The sequence below is a fragment of the Haliaeetus albicilla genome, chromosome 10 (assembly GCF_947461875.1).
Source record: "Haliaeetus albicilla chromosome 10, bHalAlb1.1, whole genome shotgun sequence".
Taxonomy (NCBI): Eukaryota; Metazoa; Chordata; class Aves; order Accipitriformes; family Accipitridae; genus Haliaeetus; species Haliaeetus albicilla.
The window spans coordinates 42,446,928-42,464,579 of record NC_091492.1 but is presented as its reverse complement, the minus strand read 5'-3'; the positions used below and the strand labels follow the sequence as shown (position 1 = coordinate 42,464,579).

General features: G+C 53.8%; 1 protein-coding gene across 2 annotated transcripts in view; it reads left to right on the top strand.

Annotated features, from left to right (window-relative positions):
* Positions 1-1,667: 1,667 nt before the first annotated feature.
* NOS1 (nitric oxide synthase 1) overlaps positions 1,668-17,652 on the top strand; it is a 54,080-nt gene continuing 38,095 nt past the window's right edge. Inside the window, exons 1-2 of one of the 2 annotated variants that reach the window (XM_069795337.1) lie at positions 1,668-1,828; positions 12,546-13,697. In XM_069795337.1, the coding sequence (XP_069651438.1) occupies positions 12,970-13,697 (728 nt within the window). In that variant the 5' untranslated portion in view covers positions 1,668-1,828; positions 12,546-12,969. Of the gene's footprint in view, positions 1,829-11,949; positions 13,698-17,652 lie in introns of those variants that run through there. The other variant, XM_069795338.1, reaches the window with a different exon arrangement.

Below are 17,652 nucleotides of genomic sequence, written 5' to 3'. Positions count from 1 at the left end.
TGGTGGGCTGGGGGAGTTGCGCTGCCAAAGCTGGGTCCAGGAGTAGCGCAGGGAACCCCGCTCCCCTGCATCCAAGCACCCCAGCAGTCAGGGCTTTGCTTCCCCACCGCGGTTTTGCCTCCTGCAGATCTGCCTCACTGGCAGGAGGGCAGAAGAGCAGCGAGGTGCTCTCACCCCTGTCTGTCTGCACCCGCATCCAAGGCGGATGGGTCCAGCTTCCCTGATAGTCACCAGCACACACAGCCCTGCAGCACTAAGGCTGTGCTCAAAGATGCGAGCCCTGAAAGCGGAAGGTTTTGGACTTCTCTTAGCCTGGGCTGGCAATTTTCAGCCTGGCTCATGAAGCCCTTCTTTGCAGGAGTGCACCTACTCATCCCTCCACGGGGCAGGTTTCCCTGCCCAATGGATCAGAGCAGATGTCGTTGGGTAGCTTACTATTAGATTAGTCCTCCTGCATCTAAACAGGCGTAATCATGTTTTCATTAGCCCCAGACAGTGTGTTACAGCTCGATGTATGGGTAGTCTGAGGAGGGGAGGGTATGGGGAAAGCGGCCCCAGCCCCAATTGTGCTGCTGCATTTGCCTACCCTCTCCCCTTTGCCACCTCTGCAAAACTCCCTGTGTGCCGGGAAGGAACAGGGCTGCTCGGTTTCCTCTTCCCTGTGGGAAGTTTTGTAATTGAATCGCCTGCTGTGCAGTGCTTTATTTGCCTGCCTCCGGAGAGGCAGCGGGGCAGGCAGGCCGGGGCTGCGCAAGGTGGCTGGTTCCCAGAGCTGCCGGGCATCCACGGGCTGTGCATCTTTACCAGGCTGAAGCCACTTCTCCATGCGTGCTCCGGTGGGAGCTGCCTCCGTGGCTTGGGAGGAGGCTGCAAGCAGGTGAACCTCGCACTCCTGCCCGAGACCCAGCTTGGGTTTATATAATATTATATATCTATAATTGTGTGTTTGTTGTTGCCATGGGAATGAGCACAATTGCAAAGCCTGGAGGCTGATGTCAAGCCTCGGTCTGTGCTGGGCCTTATCGGGGGCAGGTAAAGAGTCAGAAGGGGAAACGGGGTGAGGAGGAACCCCTTCGCTCTCCCCCGTGTGTGCAGCCCACCTCGGGTCTGGCAGCAGAGGTACAGGCAGCTGGGAAAGGGCCAGGGCTGCCCTCAGCCTGCGGCATTGCCCAGCTCAGGACTGGGGGCACTGGGGGATCCCGGCGGGGCTGATGCCATCTGCCCTGGGCACAGAGAGGGCAGGGGCAGAGCTGGCAGGAGGGGGGGCTGCCTACTCTCAGGGAAAGAGGGGGCTTTTCTGCAGCCCTCAGAGCACAACCCAGCTGGGAGCAGGAAGGTGGGGGGCTGCAGCTTTCCAGGGGCACGGAGGCGGTTGCCAATGGAGCGGGACTGGGCAGGGAAGCTGGGACAGGCTGGTGGGCTGTGGAGCTTCCCGGCAACAAGTGGGGGCCGGGGGGTGTGTGTGTGTCTCGGCTCTTTAATTGGGGGGGGGGGAGCTTCGGGGGGGGGATGATGCTCCCCGGCAAGGGGAGGGAGGAGGAAGAAAAGCCACGCTGGAAATGAGGTTATATAAAAGATGTATGATTTGGAGAGCAGAGTGTCTCCTAATGAGGGCTGCACCGGCTCGCTCCACACCCATAAAAACCCTGGTTGGACGTCAAAGCGGATTCGTTTCGGTGATGCTGGGATAAAGGGGCGCAGCGAGGACTGGCTCCCTCCCAGCCGAGCCCAGCGCCGCGCCGGGCTCCGTCCCTCCGGAGCCTCCGGGAGGGATGAACCGGGATCGGGGACGGGGACGGGGACGGGAACGGCTCCTCTCCGCCGCACGGTAGGTGGCGGGGGGGGGCAGGCGGGTTGCCCCCAGCCCCGCACCGGTCGCCGCTTCTCCGGGAAACTTTTGCGGCGGGGCAGGGGGTGCGGGACCGGCCGCGGAGCCCCCCGCGGGACCGTGCGCTCCCTCGGACGCCCGTGGGAAGCTCTCCCCGCCGCCTCTTGGGGGCACCGGGGCTGAGCCGCTCCGCCGTGCCCTTGGCCGGGGGAGGTCGGGGGGGGGGGGGGTCCTCTGCCTCCAGCTGTAGGAGCGCCGGAGGTACCCCAAAAGCGGCTCCCACCCGCCCCGCCCCCGTGGGTGTCAGCCCTCCGCACCCCGGGGCTCCGCTGCAAACTTCTTCCAGCCGCCTCCGTGCTCGGCTCCCCCCGGTGTCCCTCGGGCTGGGCGTGGGGGGACGCTGGGGCTGAGCCAGCTGCGGGAATGGAGCGAAGCTGGCTTTTCTCTCCCTCCCCCGCAACTCTTTGCAGCAAGTTTGGATGGGGCGAGGGGGGGCCGCTTGCACGGGAGGGCAGTTTACCGGCGGGGGGGGGACAGGGACGGGTACAGCAGGGGCAGGAGGCGAGGGGGGGACGGGGACAGGAGCAGGCGGCCAGTTTGGCCGGGGAAGGCAGGCGGGAGCAGGCGGGCAGCGTGCCCGGGACAGCCGGCAGTTTGCCCGGGGAGGGAAGGGAGAGGAGCCGGGGCAGGCGCTGAGGGGGGGGGGCGGATGCAATCTGTCCGGGGAGGGCGGGGGGGCGGTTTTCCCAGGGAGGGGGCAGTTTCTGGAGAAGGCAAGGTGCAGTTTTCCTCGGGGGGAGGCAGTTTTTCCCTTGGGAGGGGGGGGTATGTTGGTGGGGCGGGCAGTTTCCCGGGGGGGGGGGGCGGGCAGGGCTGTTCGTGCCCCCCCCCCCCCCCCCCCCGCGGCGGGCGGTGCCGGAGCTGTCCCGGGTGCTGAACGCTGCGGGCGCCGCCGCCCGACCGGAGCCCCGGGTGTCCGTCCCCCCCCGCGACAACCCGGTCACCGGCTGCAGGAGATGCTCCCCCCCCCAGTGGTGGGGTTTGGGGGAGAGGGGGGTGACCCACAGCGGGTCCTGGCTCTCCAGTTCCCTCTGCCCCGCGGGGTCGGGATGTCCCCGCTGCCCCTAGGGCACCGGGGGGGGCAAGATCCTCATCCAGGCTGGGGTGGGGAAGAGACACCCCGATGAGGGTCCAGCCTCCGAGTGAAGCCCTGGGACGTCCCGCTCAGGGCTGTCCCCTGTCCTTCAGGGACAGCCGGGGGTCAGTCCGGATCTTGCCCCTTCCCTCTCCCCACCCGTGCACCGAGAACCTCGACAGCCCCCTCGGGCTGCGCTTGAAATGATGAAGGGAGCTGTTGTCGCAGGGATCAAAGGAGATGAACCCTGCTTGCCCTGCCTGGGGTCTCGCTCTCGGCTCGGTTTGCGGTAGATAGTAGAAAGCTTTGGGTTTTTACTGGCAAAGCAAGAGGAAAAGAAACCTCCGTACCCGCACATCTGGAGCATCTGGTGCTGGGGTGGGTGTGCATCACCCCATCCAGCTCCAGTCCTGCAGAGCCTTTCCCTGCCTCAGCTCCGCACTCCCTGAGCGCGCTGACTCCACAGCCCAGGTGCAGACATTTTCTTCCAACGCTTTCAAGTTATGACTGTCAGGAGGAAATTCTGGCAGGCAACTTGACAATTATCTGCTGAGTCCCCGAGGAGCTGATCCGCCTCTCACCGAAACGGAGGGGAAGTGTCTCCTTCCTTCCCGTGGGAGCGCAGGCTGTCTGGAGCGGGAGATGTGGGAGATTGCAGGGGGCAATTACAGTGGTCGGGGGCTCGACTGCTTTAAATGCTTTAATTGCCAGCTCCTCTTCCTCTTCTACATGCCCAAATGCTGGTGGTTCAGGCAGACGGCAGAACGGGTCCTACAGGGATGATCACACAAAAGCTGTGGGGAGGCTTTTGGGGCAGGGGGGCTGTTCAAAATAGCACTGTCCCCATGATTTCTACCTGCACGTCTTGGCTGGCTATGCCTTTTCTGTTAAAGATCTGAGATGGGGAAGTCTTATTTCAAAGAATTTGGGTTTACATCAGCAATTTCTTCCCCCCTCTATTTTACTTTAGCTTGTACTACCCAGAATATTTTCTTAAAGATGCTACAAACTCAGTCATATACTCTCCAGTTTTAAAACGTGCATATGTTTGCAAACAAACTCCCAGTACAGAGTCTCTTCTTACGCGGACATGGGTTTTGAGGCGATATTTGTCTAATTGGATACCTGCACTGGGAGAAGCATTACATTCCCTCACGAGCAAAGGAGAGGGACAAGTCCTTGTGCCCTTTGAATTCTGTTTATTCCCTCTGTCACTGCGGCGATCGTGAGCGAGTACCAGAGAGGCCATCTTAGGCAGAGGGGTTTGGGCTGAATCCTCACTTGCAATTAATGTTGTGTGTCTGCCGATGGGGAGGGGTTGGTCCTCCCTGACCCTCAGGGGCATTTTGGCCCTGTCAGATTTTTTTTTTCCCCTGCTTTGCTCGTGTATTTTGTATTTTCCATTTCGGTAGTGTATCTGTACAAAGGCTTAGGAAATCTGCCAGATTGCCTAAATCAGTGCCTGAAAACAACTATATATAGTAACTGATAAGTCACATGAGCTTGGCTCGCATAGATTAGCATTTACCTTTCCTGAGTGATGAGAATATTGTTTGATACTTGTTGATACCATTGATTTTTACTAAAGAAATACAACCCTGATAGCAAGGGACCGGTTTTGAGAGGAGGCTCCAAACAAAGCTAAAATGCCTTTGCTCTACTCACGCTGTTCTGATTGTATCTGTGCATTAAATCTATATGCGTGATCTGATCTCTCGTACGTAGCCGAAAATAAACATATTGTGTCCCGAAGAGGGAAGGATCTGTAAGCCACTGTCTGGCTGAAGCCGGATGAAAGCGTGGTTACTTCCATCTGCTTGTTCCAAATTAATTCTGCGATGGGCTGTGTGCGATACCTGACCCAATGCACCCTGCACTGCCACCCTACGTGGCAGCTGTAAAGCAAGCAGAGTGAAGTACCGATATGACACCAAGCACGTGCTCAGGATCTGGCTGTGGGCACGAGAAACAGGCGGTCTGGAAAGCCCATATGTTATCAGTATGTTAGTTCTATATGCAGAGTGTGAAAACCTGCAAGTACTCTGTGTGTGTATATACAAAACCAGAGGTATTTATGTTCAGGCAACTCTTTCCGTAGCCTCTCTTTTACATGACAATTCAGAAATGCTTAATGAGATCTTGCAATGCCCTTCTAGGGTAGGCTTGTCTTAATCCCATTTTGCAGAGTCTCAGGCTTATGTTTTCAGACGTGCTGAAAACGTGCAGTTCTTCCATGCCTTGAAAGTCATCAAAGCTCAGTCTTTTCAAAGCAGGACCCATCCTTCATCCCCAAACACCATCAAAATGAACACATCCTTGGAAATATCACTGGCACAACTTGGCCAAGGGCTCCAGTCCCTCTGCAGTGCAGTGGGACAGTGACCCTGCTGGGACAGCCTGCCCCACCGCTGCCTCTCCCCATGATGCCAGTATTGAGGAGCAGGGACTTGGGAAGACAAAATCCTCTCCTCTGGCACGGGGAAAAGACAGGGTGCTTCAGTCCAAGGCAGCATCACCAGCATGGGACTGTCCCATGGGAGAAGGAGAAAAGCCCCAGGAACCGGTGAGGATCGGGGCCCGTTTCCATTCCCCTCACTCATGGCTTTCTTGCCACAGTGCCCCACGCCCAGCCCCGTGTTCAGGGATGCTGGCAGAGTGAGGATGATGGGGCTGATGCTGCTTCTAAGGAACGGCCTCGCTCTTGCTGGCAGTGCCTTTAGCAAAAATTAGGAAGCAGAAAATTCTACATTCCCCCACCGCAATCCTGCCCGAATTAGAGCCAGAGCCCTCAGTGGGACAAGGAACGGGTCCCAGGAGGCCCCCAGAGAACTTTGCCACCACCGTTGATACTATGGCAACAAGTACTAACGCAAAACCCTAAGAAAAGCGCGGACAGAAACTCGGGGGAACAAATTATCTTCGCTTTTTGCCTTGCGCAGTCATCGAGAATGCCGGTGCAAAGAAGGCGAGAGCTCTGCTTTGACTCCGCGTACCAGATTAATTGGTGGGGAATCACACCTCTAGTCCTCCTGCACCTTTCAGTGTTGAAGAGAGACGGTAGCGATGCTCGGGGGAGAGAGAAAACCCAGCAGCCTTTTCAGCGGCAGGCTTTCACGGGGACCTGGCAGGAGGCTCGTGCCTCCAGACCAAGGAACCCAGGCTTGTGCCGTGAGGATGTTTTCCCGAGGTCTTTAAATAGTGATATGAGTCACTCTTTATGAAAGTCAGTGACAATAAGGTTTATTGCTATTTAGTGTCCTAATTGGGCTACTTCTCCCACTGGCTTGTTAGAGTGGAAAAATTTAACACCATGCTAGAGGGATTTTGGGGTGTCAGCAGCAAAGGAGGGGATGGGAACTTGAGCCGCTGAAACGAGCCAGGAGTTTAACTCCTGGACTGACTCTGATTCGAGAGCTCTGCCGCTGACTTTATTGATGCCGGCTGGCGGCTCTGGAGCTATTACAGCTCCAGCCAACCTGCTGCGATTTTTAAATTCCCTTTTTCTTTTTTTCTAAATGAAGCCACGATTCCCCTCTCGTGCTGCGACTGGATTTTGAGATCATCCATCAAGTGGCATTTTCTCATTTATTTCCTATCTACCTATTTTGTCATTTAGGACAAAGTGGTGTTGTGTTAACATGGGTCCCATTTGTCAAGCTGGAATCGCTGGTGTAATTCCGATCCTCTCGGCAAATTGAGGGCGGTGAAATTTATGTTTTACAGATGGGCCGAGCCCTAATAAGAACATCAGTTTTAGACGGGGTTAGTGGTGGAATTGACAGATAGTGGTGGTTTTATCTAAACTCCATTTCAGCCGCACACCACAGGCGCCAAGAGAATATTGTACAAAACAGTAAAGGAGAAATGGCAGGTGTGTTACTGAAATATGTTAAACCTTGAACTCCAAATTAAAACAAAACCTTGTTTCTGTCATCTAAAAAAAGGGGAATTTTGTCAACACAGTTGTCTTGGCAACATTAAAATGTATTGCCTGCGGTCTGCTTGGAGAGATGCGGTTCGTATCAGATGGGGCGAAGGGGAGAGGGACAAGGGACTTCATTAAATTACAGCAAAGGCTTGGTGCAGGTTCTGCCTCCTCTAGCGTTGCTGCTCCATGACTAGGAGTGTGCAGGACACTGGCCTGAAGAATAGAATAGAATAGAATAGAATAGAATAGAATAGAATAGAATAGATTTCAGTTGGAAGGGACCTACAATGATCATCTAGTCCAACTGCTTAGAAGACGTGCCGGTGGCTGCTTGCACCAGCAGAACCAGGCTTTCCTCAGCTGTTTAGTTCCCTGGAGAGGGATGGTTGGGATGAACACAAAAGCAAGTGCCAGGAGTTGGATAAATGTGCAGGTCTTGGGGCAGCTTCAGCCCAACAACATGGCCGTAAGCAATGTGTATTGTTTTGCTTTCCAGAAAGCAACCCCCTGATCGGAGGCAAATGAACCCTCTCAGGGAATGGACATAGATTTATTTGTATCAGAAAGCGAGCATTTATTTTATTAACTATTCTTTTACCAGTGATAGGCATGTTTTCAGTGCAAACACCCATGCCCTGCTGACACAGGGGAGGCAAGGGGGTCTCCAGGGCTGAGACCTCGGCACTTCATCCCTTCAGCAGCATCCTTCCCGAGCCTGCGGGTTCCCGTGGCTGCGTGGAGCGGTCCAGCAGCTCTGCAGCATCACTGGGCGCTGGCACCAGGGTGTTGTACAGATGGCAAAGTGCCTCTTAGTTAATTCACTCCTATGTGTAAATCAGGTTTATTGGGGGTGAAGAAAATGTCATGGCCCAGGTGAAATAGGCGCTTCCCAGCCTTGTGCACTGGGGATGGGAAGGGAGAAGCGGAGCACGTCTTTTGGTTGTGAAGGAAAAAGGGCTCGTTCCTTCCCAGGTGGATTTTGGCAAGGTTGGTGGAAGATGGATAATTAGAGATAATTAGAGGTAGCTGGGGGAACATTGTCTATATATTCTCAGGATTAAAAGGCCATGTACATAGATATATCACGGCGTCAGTCTGAGCCGAACGGGAGTTAAGTGCAGAACTGCTGGCACGAGCAAGCCGGCTGCCAGTGAATCACTTTAATGCTCTGTTTTCAGATGCACAAACATGCAGGTTTACAGTAACTGTGCATATGTTGCATCCCATTGCTCCTCATCAGATTCACTGACGCTCCATGGGTCATAAAAATTAAACGGGCATAAATCCGTCAGCCCCGGGCTTCTTCATTGAATGCTATAAATCCCATGAAAACTAATTAAATAGGACAATGGTGTCCATTTAAAGCTGGCACATAGAAATGTAAGCCATTACCGCAGCGAAGACAAGACTCAAAATTGATTTGTGAGGGCAAGGGCAACCCAAATGCCCATGCTGAAGGGCTGGTGTTGGGTACATCCTAGCTCACTGTAGCCTGCAGCTCCTGGCTGGGAGAGTTAAGAGATTGTGTTAAGCTCCTAAGATTGATTTCTCCTCTGCTTTGCTTTCTAAATCAAATCATCCAATTAACATATGTGCTGGAGTTTGTTGCTCAAAATGTTGTCTGGCGACTCTAAAAGCTTTTCGTTATTGCTTTTCGTAGGGCTTGTTTGTTAAGCGAATGCCTTCGTCGCTGCCGTAGGGAAGCCTGTTCTGCTGCTCTTCTCCACGCTGATTAGAGCCTCCAAACAAGCAATGTCAGCGTGGATCGGTGTCGAGATCAGAGTTAACGCTTTTCGTAACGCTTGTTCGGGGTGCTACAAGTTTGCAGCTCTGCGGGGTTTGTTGCTCTTCTGTAACTTCAGCTGGTTTTATGCTTTGGAAGGGGAGGGAAACCGAGGCAGGGAGTGGGATGGCACCATCCGTGGTTGTTTATTCAAGCAGGGTGCCTCAGCAGGGAGCCCATGGCATCGGCCATCTCCCAGCTGTCTTTCAGGGGTGCAGTAAGCGTTTCCACCTGAGCAGCACTCACCCCAGTGAAACTCTTGCTCACCGCATTGCTCTCACTGGCTTTAAGGAGTTAGACGTGACACCTCCGGTAGCTTTAAATGTATGACCACGCAAATGTACTACTGCTCTTGGGTTCATAAATCAGACTCTTAATGGCGCTCGTAGGGAGAACTGAACTCGGCAGAGCTGAGCACAGCTCAGCCACCCGCGCTGCAAACAGCCGGCGTCTCCCCGTCGTTTCGCATGGGGTTGAACACTTCAGGTTTCATCTGAAACGTGTCCCCTCTGGGACTAGACCTGCAGATGACCCAGGACACCCTGGGACCTGGGCATGGGGAAAGCCCTGACCCACGCTGGGTGTCTGAGGAAGTCTTCCCTGCGCTCCCGGGTGTCTCCTGCTGCCTTCTCGTGCCCTGAACTTCTGCCCCTCCCTCCCCTCTTCAGTCTGAGTTTGTGCAAGGTTTCGTAGCTGGAAAACGGTTGGACTCGACGATCTTAAGGTTATTTTCCAACCTAAATGGTTCTATGATTCTATGAAAATGCTTGTCCAACTCTTCCCCAAAGGAGCAGAAGGGTCAGGGGCTTAGAGGCAGGTTGCCCTCAATCTCCTTGCCTGCCCCTCTGCTTTCTTGCTTTTTTCTGACCGTCCTTACTCTGGGGAGCAGCAGAGAAAAAGGAAAGAAAAGGCTTGAGTTAGAGGGAGCGAAAAAAAATCCTAAACAGGCAAATAATGTCATTCCCTGTCTTCCAGCCAGCACCCGGCTGCTGCTGCAGAGCCTACAGCTGCGGCGGGGGGAGATACCAGCCGCCGATCTCCCACGGGCAAGAGTGTGTAATGTCCAGGAGTGAGTCACCCTCTTGTCTGGGGGGGACACGCTGGTGCTCACCCCCATCCTGGAGAAAGCCCTGGCTGGGTGCTTAGGTATCGCCTAGGATCTACTTTTTTCTCCTCTTCCCGCCTGTAAGGAAAGGAATGCTGAGGTGTCGGCAGGTTTCGGGGATGGGGAACGATGTGCACCCGGCAATAATGTTGTTCCCTGGGATCTTGCAGGCTGGAGCTGCATATATGTAACAAATGATAAGTTTTGCTGTAAGTTTTTGGAGGAAAGAACTGGAAATTGGCCTGGTGGGAGAAGAGTGAGGGACTGTAAACACTTTGGGGTTTCTCAGCTCTTTGAGGCGGGTGAGGGCCCTTTCCAGTGAGCTCAGCATCACCCTGCTCCCCTGCAAGCACTGCGGTAAGGGGTCGAGCCTGGCTGAAAGCCATCATCTCCTCTGGCTGTTGAGCATCTGCCCCTGGGAGCTGCCAGGGATGCCCAGCGGTGACAGGGGCTCATGCCAGGCAGTCCCCGAGATGGCCCTGGCCCTTCTGAGATGGTCATGATGAGAACACAGGCTTCACCAACTGCGAGGAGTTCGTGAGTGCCGCAGATTTGTCCAGAGCAAATAAGAGGGTTGTCCCCTCGAAGGGAAGCTGACAGTCCCGCACTCGCATGGTACTTACGCTGCTTTCAAAGCCTCGTTCGTCCTTACGGTGTCAGCTAATACGTTAGAAATGAGTCCTGCATGAATCGGTGGCTTGCCCGCACGTCAAGGTGATGGTGACCTTGGGGGATCCAGGGACCGTGCTGGTGGGCTGCTGGGAGCAGGGTGAGGAAAAGATAGACCCTGGGCAGGGAGAAGGACACCGGTCCTTGTGGTTTGGCACCGGCACCAAAGAGCTCGTGAAAGAGGGGGAAGACTTGGCCAAGGTCCTGCTGTGTCCAGCGCTGCTGGTGGAAGTGGGCTCTGGCTGGGGAAAGGATGGAGGGGCTGGAAAGGAAAGAGGAGCTGGAAAGGAAAGAGGAGAGGGACAGGACCTTCCCTATAGAAGCAGATCTCTGCTTCCTTCCATCCTCCCCAAATATGTGACCTTCCCTCCCCAGGTGGCCTGAAGATCTGGAGGAGATGTCCTGCTCTGCTGCCCCAAGCCCTACGAGGTGGCACAAGCCATCACGGTTGGCAGAGGTCCTGCTCCGGTGACCTCTGGCCAGGGCCACTTGCGGGAAGTCACCCAGCAATTAGGCCTTATGTCGCCCAGGTTAATTAGCCCTTGAAGAGGTGATTCCCCACAGACCTACTCAGGTCACATTTAACCCTTTGCACACTGCTACTGCTCTGCAGGGCTGAGTAATGGCAGGAGAAGGGCAATAGGGGTTAAATCCATCAGCCTGGGTTATTGGTCTCTAATTGCTTTATTCTTTACTCGCCTGTAAAAAGCCAGACTGGGGTCAGCAGCCTTCGTCACATGAGGATTAAAATGCTCAAGTGAGTTAATGCCAGGGCAGGTGTCACTGCCCCGCTCCTCAGATCCCTGTTTTTCCCATCTGGGTGCTGGAGGGAGCTCCTGGCAAAGAGGAGCTCAGTTCTCAGTGTCTGAACGTGCAAATGCTGCCCTGAATGTGCTGCTTCTGGGAGACAGGAGATCATTTTCCTTGGCATGTCAGTGGCTCCAGCCTGCAGATCTAGTGCCCTCTGTTCTCTCCCCAAAATTCAGATTTAAAAAAGAAAAGAAGGCATCTGCATTTCAGCTTGCTGCCAAATGTCAGGGCACAGTCCTGGAGAGAAACGTTCTCCAGATCATCTGAGAAATGGGAGGGGATCCCGGAGAGGGTTTGGGAGCTGAAGTTATCGAACACAAGCGTAGGCATGTAAGAACCAGGGTCCCATCAGGAGTCAATGAGACGTCGCTCCCCAAGCCACTTGAGGGCTGTAGAAAGCCATACCCAGCTGCATGAGGTTCCCCCGAGAGCTGGGTAAACTCATTGCATGTTCTCCTCTAGATGGTTTTCCATCAGCTAAAGCAGTTTGTTTGGGAACTGTTCAGAACTGGATGGCAGGGCTGGGCACGGGGGAGTGCTAGCTTTGCCTCCTGTATCCCCGTGCCAGGCTTGAAATATGGGGAGAGGAGGAGCTGAGCCAGGCTGAGGCTGTGATCCCTGTCGCCAGGCTTAAAAGCACTTGCTGCTGTAAGTGCTTTGCTGTAAAACTCAGGGTAAGGGGAGCTGAATGTCCTCTTCTACTGCCTCATTTTGCTTGTGGCTGCTACTCTTTCTCCTGAAGCATCGAAACACTCTTGGTGTGACAGCACCTATGGAACAGGTTTACTCCTGGGCAGGGACATATGTCCCCTGTCCGGTCACCCTAATCCATCTCGACCATCGGGTGGTTGGATACTCTGGAAAACACAAGGAGACAAGATCCTCAGCCGGCAGAAATCACCGCTGAGCTCCACGCGGCTCTACCCATTGCCAGACCTGCACGGTTTTTGCTTGCGACCCATGGGCAAAGCGGGGAGGCTCCGAGCACGGCTGCCCAGCAGCCCCTTCCCAGGGCTCCCCTTCTCCCCCCGCACTTTCCCGGCCCCCGCCGAACAGATGGTGCCGATTTTTGCAGGGGGAGTGGAGGAAACAAAGCCCAGAGCGATGGGAGGCTGCAGCCTGTCTCCCAAATGCAGCCCGGGGGATGACATCTGTGGGGACAGGCTGATGCATGTGGGTGTCTGTGGCGTGCTGAGCCCCGTGCCGAGCCGGCACTTACGCCTGCCCTATCTCACTTTTCTTTCTCTTTTGTTGTTTTTTTTTTTTTTTTGTCTTCCTCTTTTCTAGATAAAGAAGCTCGTGGACTGTTTGCAGGGATGTCGGTGAAGCGAGCGGGCTGCCTTCCCCACTCTGCCCAGCACAGGACCAGAGGCTGACTGGAAAGCTGGCATGTTGCCCCCTCCAGCCCCTGCTTGGCCGCACGATGCCCAGCCCTGCCTGCCCTGCCTGCCCTGCCCCTAGCCTTGCTTTCCACCGGTAATATACCCTGCTTTCCCCAGGCTGCGTTTCCAAGAGAGGTGGCAGGGAATATGCTGCAGAAAGCCAGCCCGCAGCCGAAACCCGGAGGAGTTTTGCAGTGAGGCCAGTTGCTAAAACGCCAAAGAGTTGCCCCTTCCCCGCCCCAGCGTGGATAAGCGTCTCGGACAGCGAATTTCTCTGCGCTCAGTGGGTGTTGAGGTCCTGGTCTGCAGGCTCAAAGAGGGGGGCTGCCATGGAAGAGAATGTGTTCAGCGTGCAGCAGATACAGCCCAACGTCATCTCGGTGAGGCTCTTCAAGCGCAAGGTGGGCGGCCTCGGCTTTCTGGTGAAGGAGCGCGTCAGCAAGCCACCCATCATCATCTCAGATCTGATCCGGGGAGGGGCTGCAGAGCAGAGTGGCCTCATCCAGGCTGGGGACATCATTTTAGCTGTCAATGGCAGGCCCCTCGTGGACATGAGCTATGAGACTGCGCTAGAGATACTGAGAAGCATCGCCTCCGAGACCTACGTGGTCCTCATCCTGCGGGGCCCCGAGGGCTTCACCACTCACCTGGAGACCACTTTCGCAGGCGACGGGACACCGAAAACCATCCGTGTCACCAGACCCCTCTGCCCGACTCCGAAGGTGGTCGACTTGTCCAACCCAAGCCTGCACGGCAAAGAGCAGCCGCTGCCAGCAGCCGACCGCGCCATGGGCTCCCTGTGGACAAAAGAGATCGGGCGGGAGGTGGAACCGATGGTCCACGTTAACGGCGTCTTTACCGGCAGCAAAGGGCAGGATGCCGGGAAGGGGAAGGGGGGTGCTTGTGGTCACCCTTGCCTCAACGGCGGCGTGGAAGACAATGAACTGCTCAAAGAAATCGAGCCCGTCCTGGATCTCCTGAAGAGCAGCAGTAAGGACAGCGATGGAGATGCACCCTCCAAGGTAGAGACAAGAGATATAGAAGTCCAGGTGGACTGGTAGGTCCCTAAATACATTTTTTACATTTGGTGAAATGTGCTGGGTTTCGCTACCCAATGTGGCTGGTTTAGGCGTCAGTGAGCACCTCTCCAGAAATGACTGCTGTCTGACACAGCAGGATGGAGATGGAGAGGAAGGGATGTGAAAAAAGGGGGAAGTGGTTGACGAGGGGAAGATAGAAGTAATGAAAAATTGGGCGTAGGTGGTGGGAGAAAGGGAGAAAGATGTAAGCATGGGATATCGGGGAGACAGCAGGAGTAATGTCTCATGGAAAGCTGAGCTATGTGATGTGGTGGATCACAAGCTGGGCTGGGATTTGTTTCTGTTCCATGTTCTCAATCTCATTTGTGTTAAGTTTAAACAAAATCCCGTGCCTCAGTTTCCCCACCTGCCAAATAAGAGTCATGGTATTGTCTGTCCTTGCTATCCTGCTTTAGAGCTCTCCAGTTGAAATCTTCTATTGATTACTTGCCGGAGAGGGAGAAGGAAGGTCAGACCGGCAGAGTATGATGTTTCCCAGGAGAAATGAGTTTCAAAACCTTCTGTACTTTTGTCAGTCAGGCTCTGTCTTGGGGAAGGGAGAGGGGATCCCCAGTCCAGCTCCAGCTGAAGCCAAGGGGATCTCTGTGCAAGAGTAGTGGGAACTGCCTCGGGTACTCCCATCTTCTGGGAAGGGAGGAAATGTTGCCCATCGAGAGCTCAGAAATGGCCAAACCTTGTTGAAATACAACAGCGGAGCTGCCTGTTCATGCCCTCTGCTCTTTCTAGATCAAGCTAATTATTTCAATATGCATAGGCATGTATAACAAGGGTGGGGACATAGGGATGCTTGCCCTATGGCTTCTTGAGAAGGGTGAAGTCTCATCATGCGGGTGGAACGGTTTCATTTCCGATATCTGCTTCTGCAAGGGGCCATGTGCATAGTATTGCCCTCCTGATCTTCCTCAGCATTTCCCTGAGATGCAGACCATTGCTCCGGAGCCAAAGCAGCTCCCTGTGGCCTTTTGTGTTTTGCAAAATTATTGTTAGTAGCTATTTTGATTTTGGTACCAGCTCTCTCACCTCCTGGCTGTTTATTAGCAATGATAGGTTGCCTTTTTCTGTTGCCTTTCCCCAAGTCCCCAAACACATTTTAGCAGTGTCAAGTGCCGCAGCAGGTTGTGGCTGCCCTCGGTTATTGACTGGCTGTAAAAGCCAGGAGGCTTTTTCAGGAGGGTTCGCTGAAGCTGGTGATCTTGGTTCAGTGACAGAGGGATTTGTAGTTTCAAGTTCCCTTGCTGCACCTGCTTCCTTAGGGAGGGGAAAAAAATTGTATTCTTTTTTTTTTTTTATCAGAAGCAATGAGAGGGGAAAGGCAGAGCTGTGGAGGAGCAGGATCCCTGCGGTGGGTTCCCTGCCCGGCTCGGTGGCAGAGCCCAGGCAGAGCTCCCGTTCATTCCCATCACACCCACACCGTGTGTTTTCCATCTTCTTTTTTTTTAATTTTCGGTTGTTTTCGCGTCGTCATTTCCGCTCTCCCAAATTATGCCTTTTTTTCTGCGGAGGACATAGTTACTCAAAGCCCATTAGGGTGGTCACACTGAGTCAGAGAAAATACAACTGCTCAGCTTAGCGCCGGCGGCGGGTGGCAGACGTCTGGGGAAGAGTAGTGGGACAGGGCACACTTGGGGCCACCCCCGCCACACATACCCTCAGGTCTCGCACATTTGGCTGCTTTCCGAAACTATTGGGTTTGGACTCTGCTGTGCAATAAGAGGCAATTTAATCCCCTGAGCCCGGCATGCTCTCTGAGCTGAGGGCTACCTGCCCACACTGCACGCCTTTTAATCCAGCACCAACCCATCTCTAGGGGAACCTGGTTTAAGCAACTAAAGAATTGAGACCTTGATAGGGTTATGCTTGACTGCAGGTCCAACAAAATGTGCAGGGGTGCTTAAAAGTCCCTTCTGTCCCTCTGTTTTTGCTAAGACTGCTGCGATAGAGCTGGGGGTCACAGCCCAGCAAAGCCCCCGGAGGACACAATCTGAAGAATTTTGATGCAAGGTACAGCCTCACCCTTCAAACCATGTCCCCCAGTGTCCCCATCCCATCCCACCAGCTGCAGGGTCTCTGAGGAAATTCTGCTCCAGCTGGGAGGAGGGATGAAAAATGTGTTTTTTCTTTGAGGAGTCTCTTCTACTCGGACATTAAACCAAAACACTTTGAATTCACTTAAACTGAAGGACCTTGAACCAACAAGAATATTAGCAAAGTGGGTACTTCACCAAAACTCCACTCACTTTATTTTTCAATACCCTTTAAAAAAAAAAAAAAAAAATCTATGTAATCTGTGTACCTTGGGACTGAAAATCCACTTTTTGGTCAAAATTAGTCTTCAGTCTTTTGCTTGATGAAAAGCTGTAGCCTTGCTCTTGTGGTAGGACTCTGTATGAGCGAGGAGACCTCGGCTAGAGCGGAGAAGTGGGAAAAGAGATATACTGCAGGGAAAACTTGTCAAGAGCCGCTCTGCAGGGTAAAGGGCATTTCTCAGCCGCCTCTCCTCCCACTCCTGCGACGTGCTGGAAATGATTCATCTCCTCGGCTTGGTCTCAAACAGAGCTGGGGCATCGTGAAGGTCTTCTACAGTGAGAGTTTTCTTGGTCCATAGGAGAAGTGCAGAAAGGTCAGGGAGCGATGGGGAGTGGATAACTGGGGAGATTGTTGGTCGATGCCAAAGAAATGCCCAAGGAAATAAGCAAGTCTTATCAGATTGATGCAGCTCTCACGCCGTAGGCTGTGACTTCTCCAGGCTGGGGGGGAGCAAGCAAAGCTGGCATTACTCAAAACAGGAATAGAGCTCTACCTAGACACTAGGAGGGTGCAAAACCTCACTCAAGGTTGAGCTTGACAGCTACAGCCTGGACCACTTGACCATCAATCCAGCTGGAGATGCTCGTCTCGGCACCAATCCTGTTCTGTGTCTGTCTTCGCCTGGTGCTGACCTTCACAGCCTGCAGCACTCTGTCAAAGCCGGTCCAGCTCGCAGAGCTGTGACAGCTTTCCTAGGGCAGAAAAGAATGGTACAAGTTTGAGGTTATTCACAAGGAGCCAAACACTTCTTGTTCAAGGTGGGCTTTGCCAAAAACGATTCAAATTACACCTGATACTTCGGGCTTCCAGCTCATGTCTCTCATGTTACTTCCAAGGAAAACTGGAAACTGTGAAGTTTGCATTGGGGGAAAAAATCAGTTCATCTCCCTCCCCTGCACCCCTGGTCTGCACTCCCCGAGGGACCTGTCCCTGCAATCACCTGGCCTTTGCTCCCTGCTGATTGCCAGCTGTAAGGTGCCCTGGGTCCATCGTGCGTGTCCGTGGGATGGGCTGCAGCCACGGCTCAATGTCTGCTACTTGGCTCAAGCCATCTGCGATGAAGTTGATCATAAAACAGAGCATGGAAGTGGGGCACAAGGTATGATGAGAGCTGGCATTTCTGCCATGAGGCTCACCGTGGGCTAGAAAACAAAAATAGAGTTTGATTCACTCACTGCCAGCTAACCTAGGTCTGTTTTTCCCTCTGAGCTCTAGGGAGATTGTCATGTCCCATCTTCCCTCCCTCTCCCCCCTCACTGAGTTGCCAGTATTTATTTTTCTTCTCAGGTCTATTCCATAACATGAACAGCATGATGGAAACATGGCAGTTTCGGTCCAAAAAGCAGCATCAGCAGCCCTGAGAAGGACAAGTGTGCTGAGAGCAGGAATTCTGTTTATGAAGGGTTTCAAGGTTTCAGGCTCCATCCTGCATTGGAACAAACCCCGTAATTTTGCAGTTCTCGGAGAGAAAATTCTCTTCCTCCCACCTCCTTTGCTGCCGCCAAAATCTCTTTGTGTTGCTCAAAACATTTCATTTGCATTTCTGATGTCTTCATTATTCCGTACTTGGACATGAAACTTTAAAACCTCTGAAATGAAAAGGTT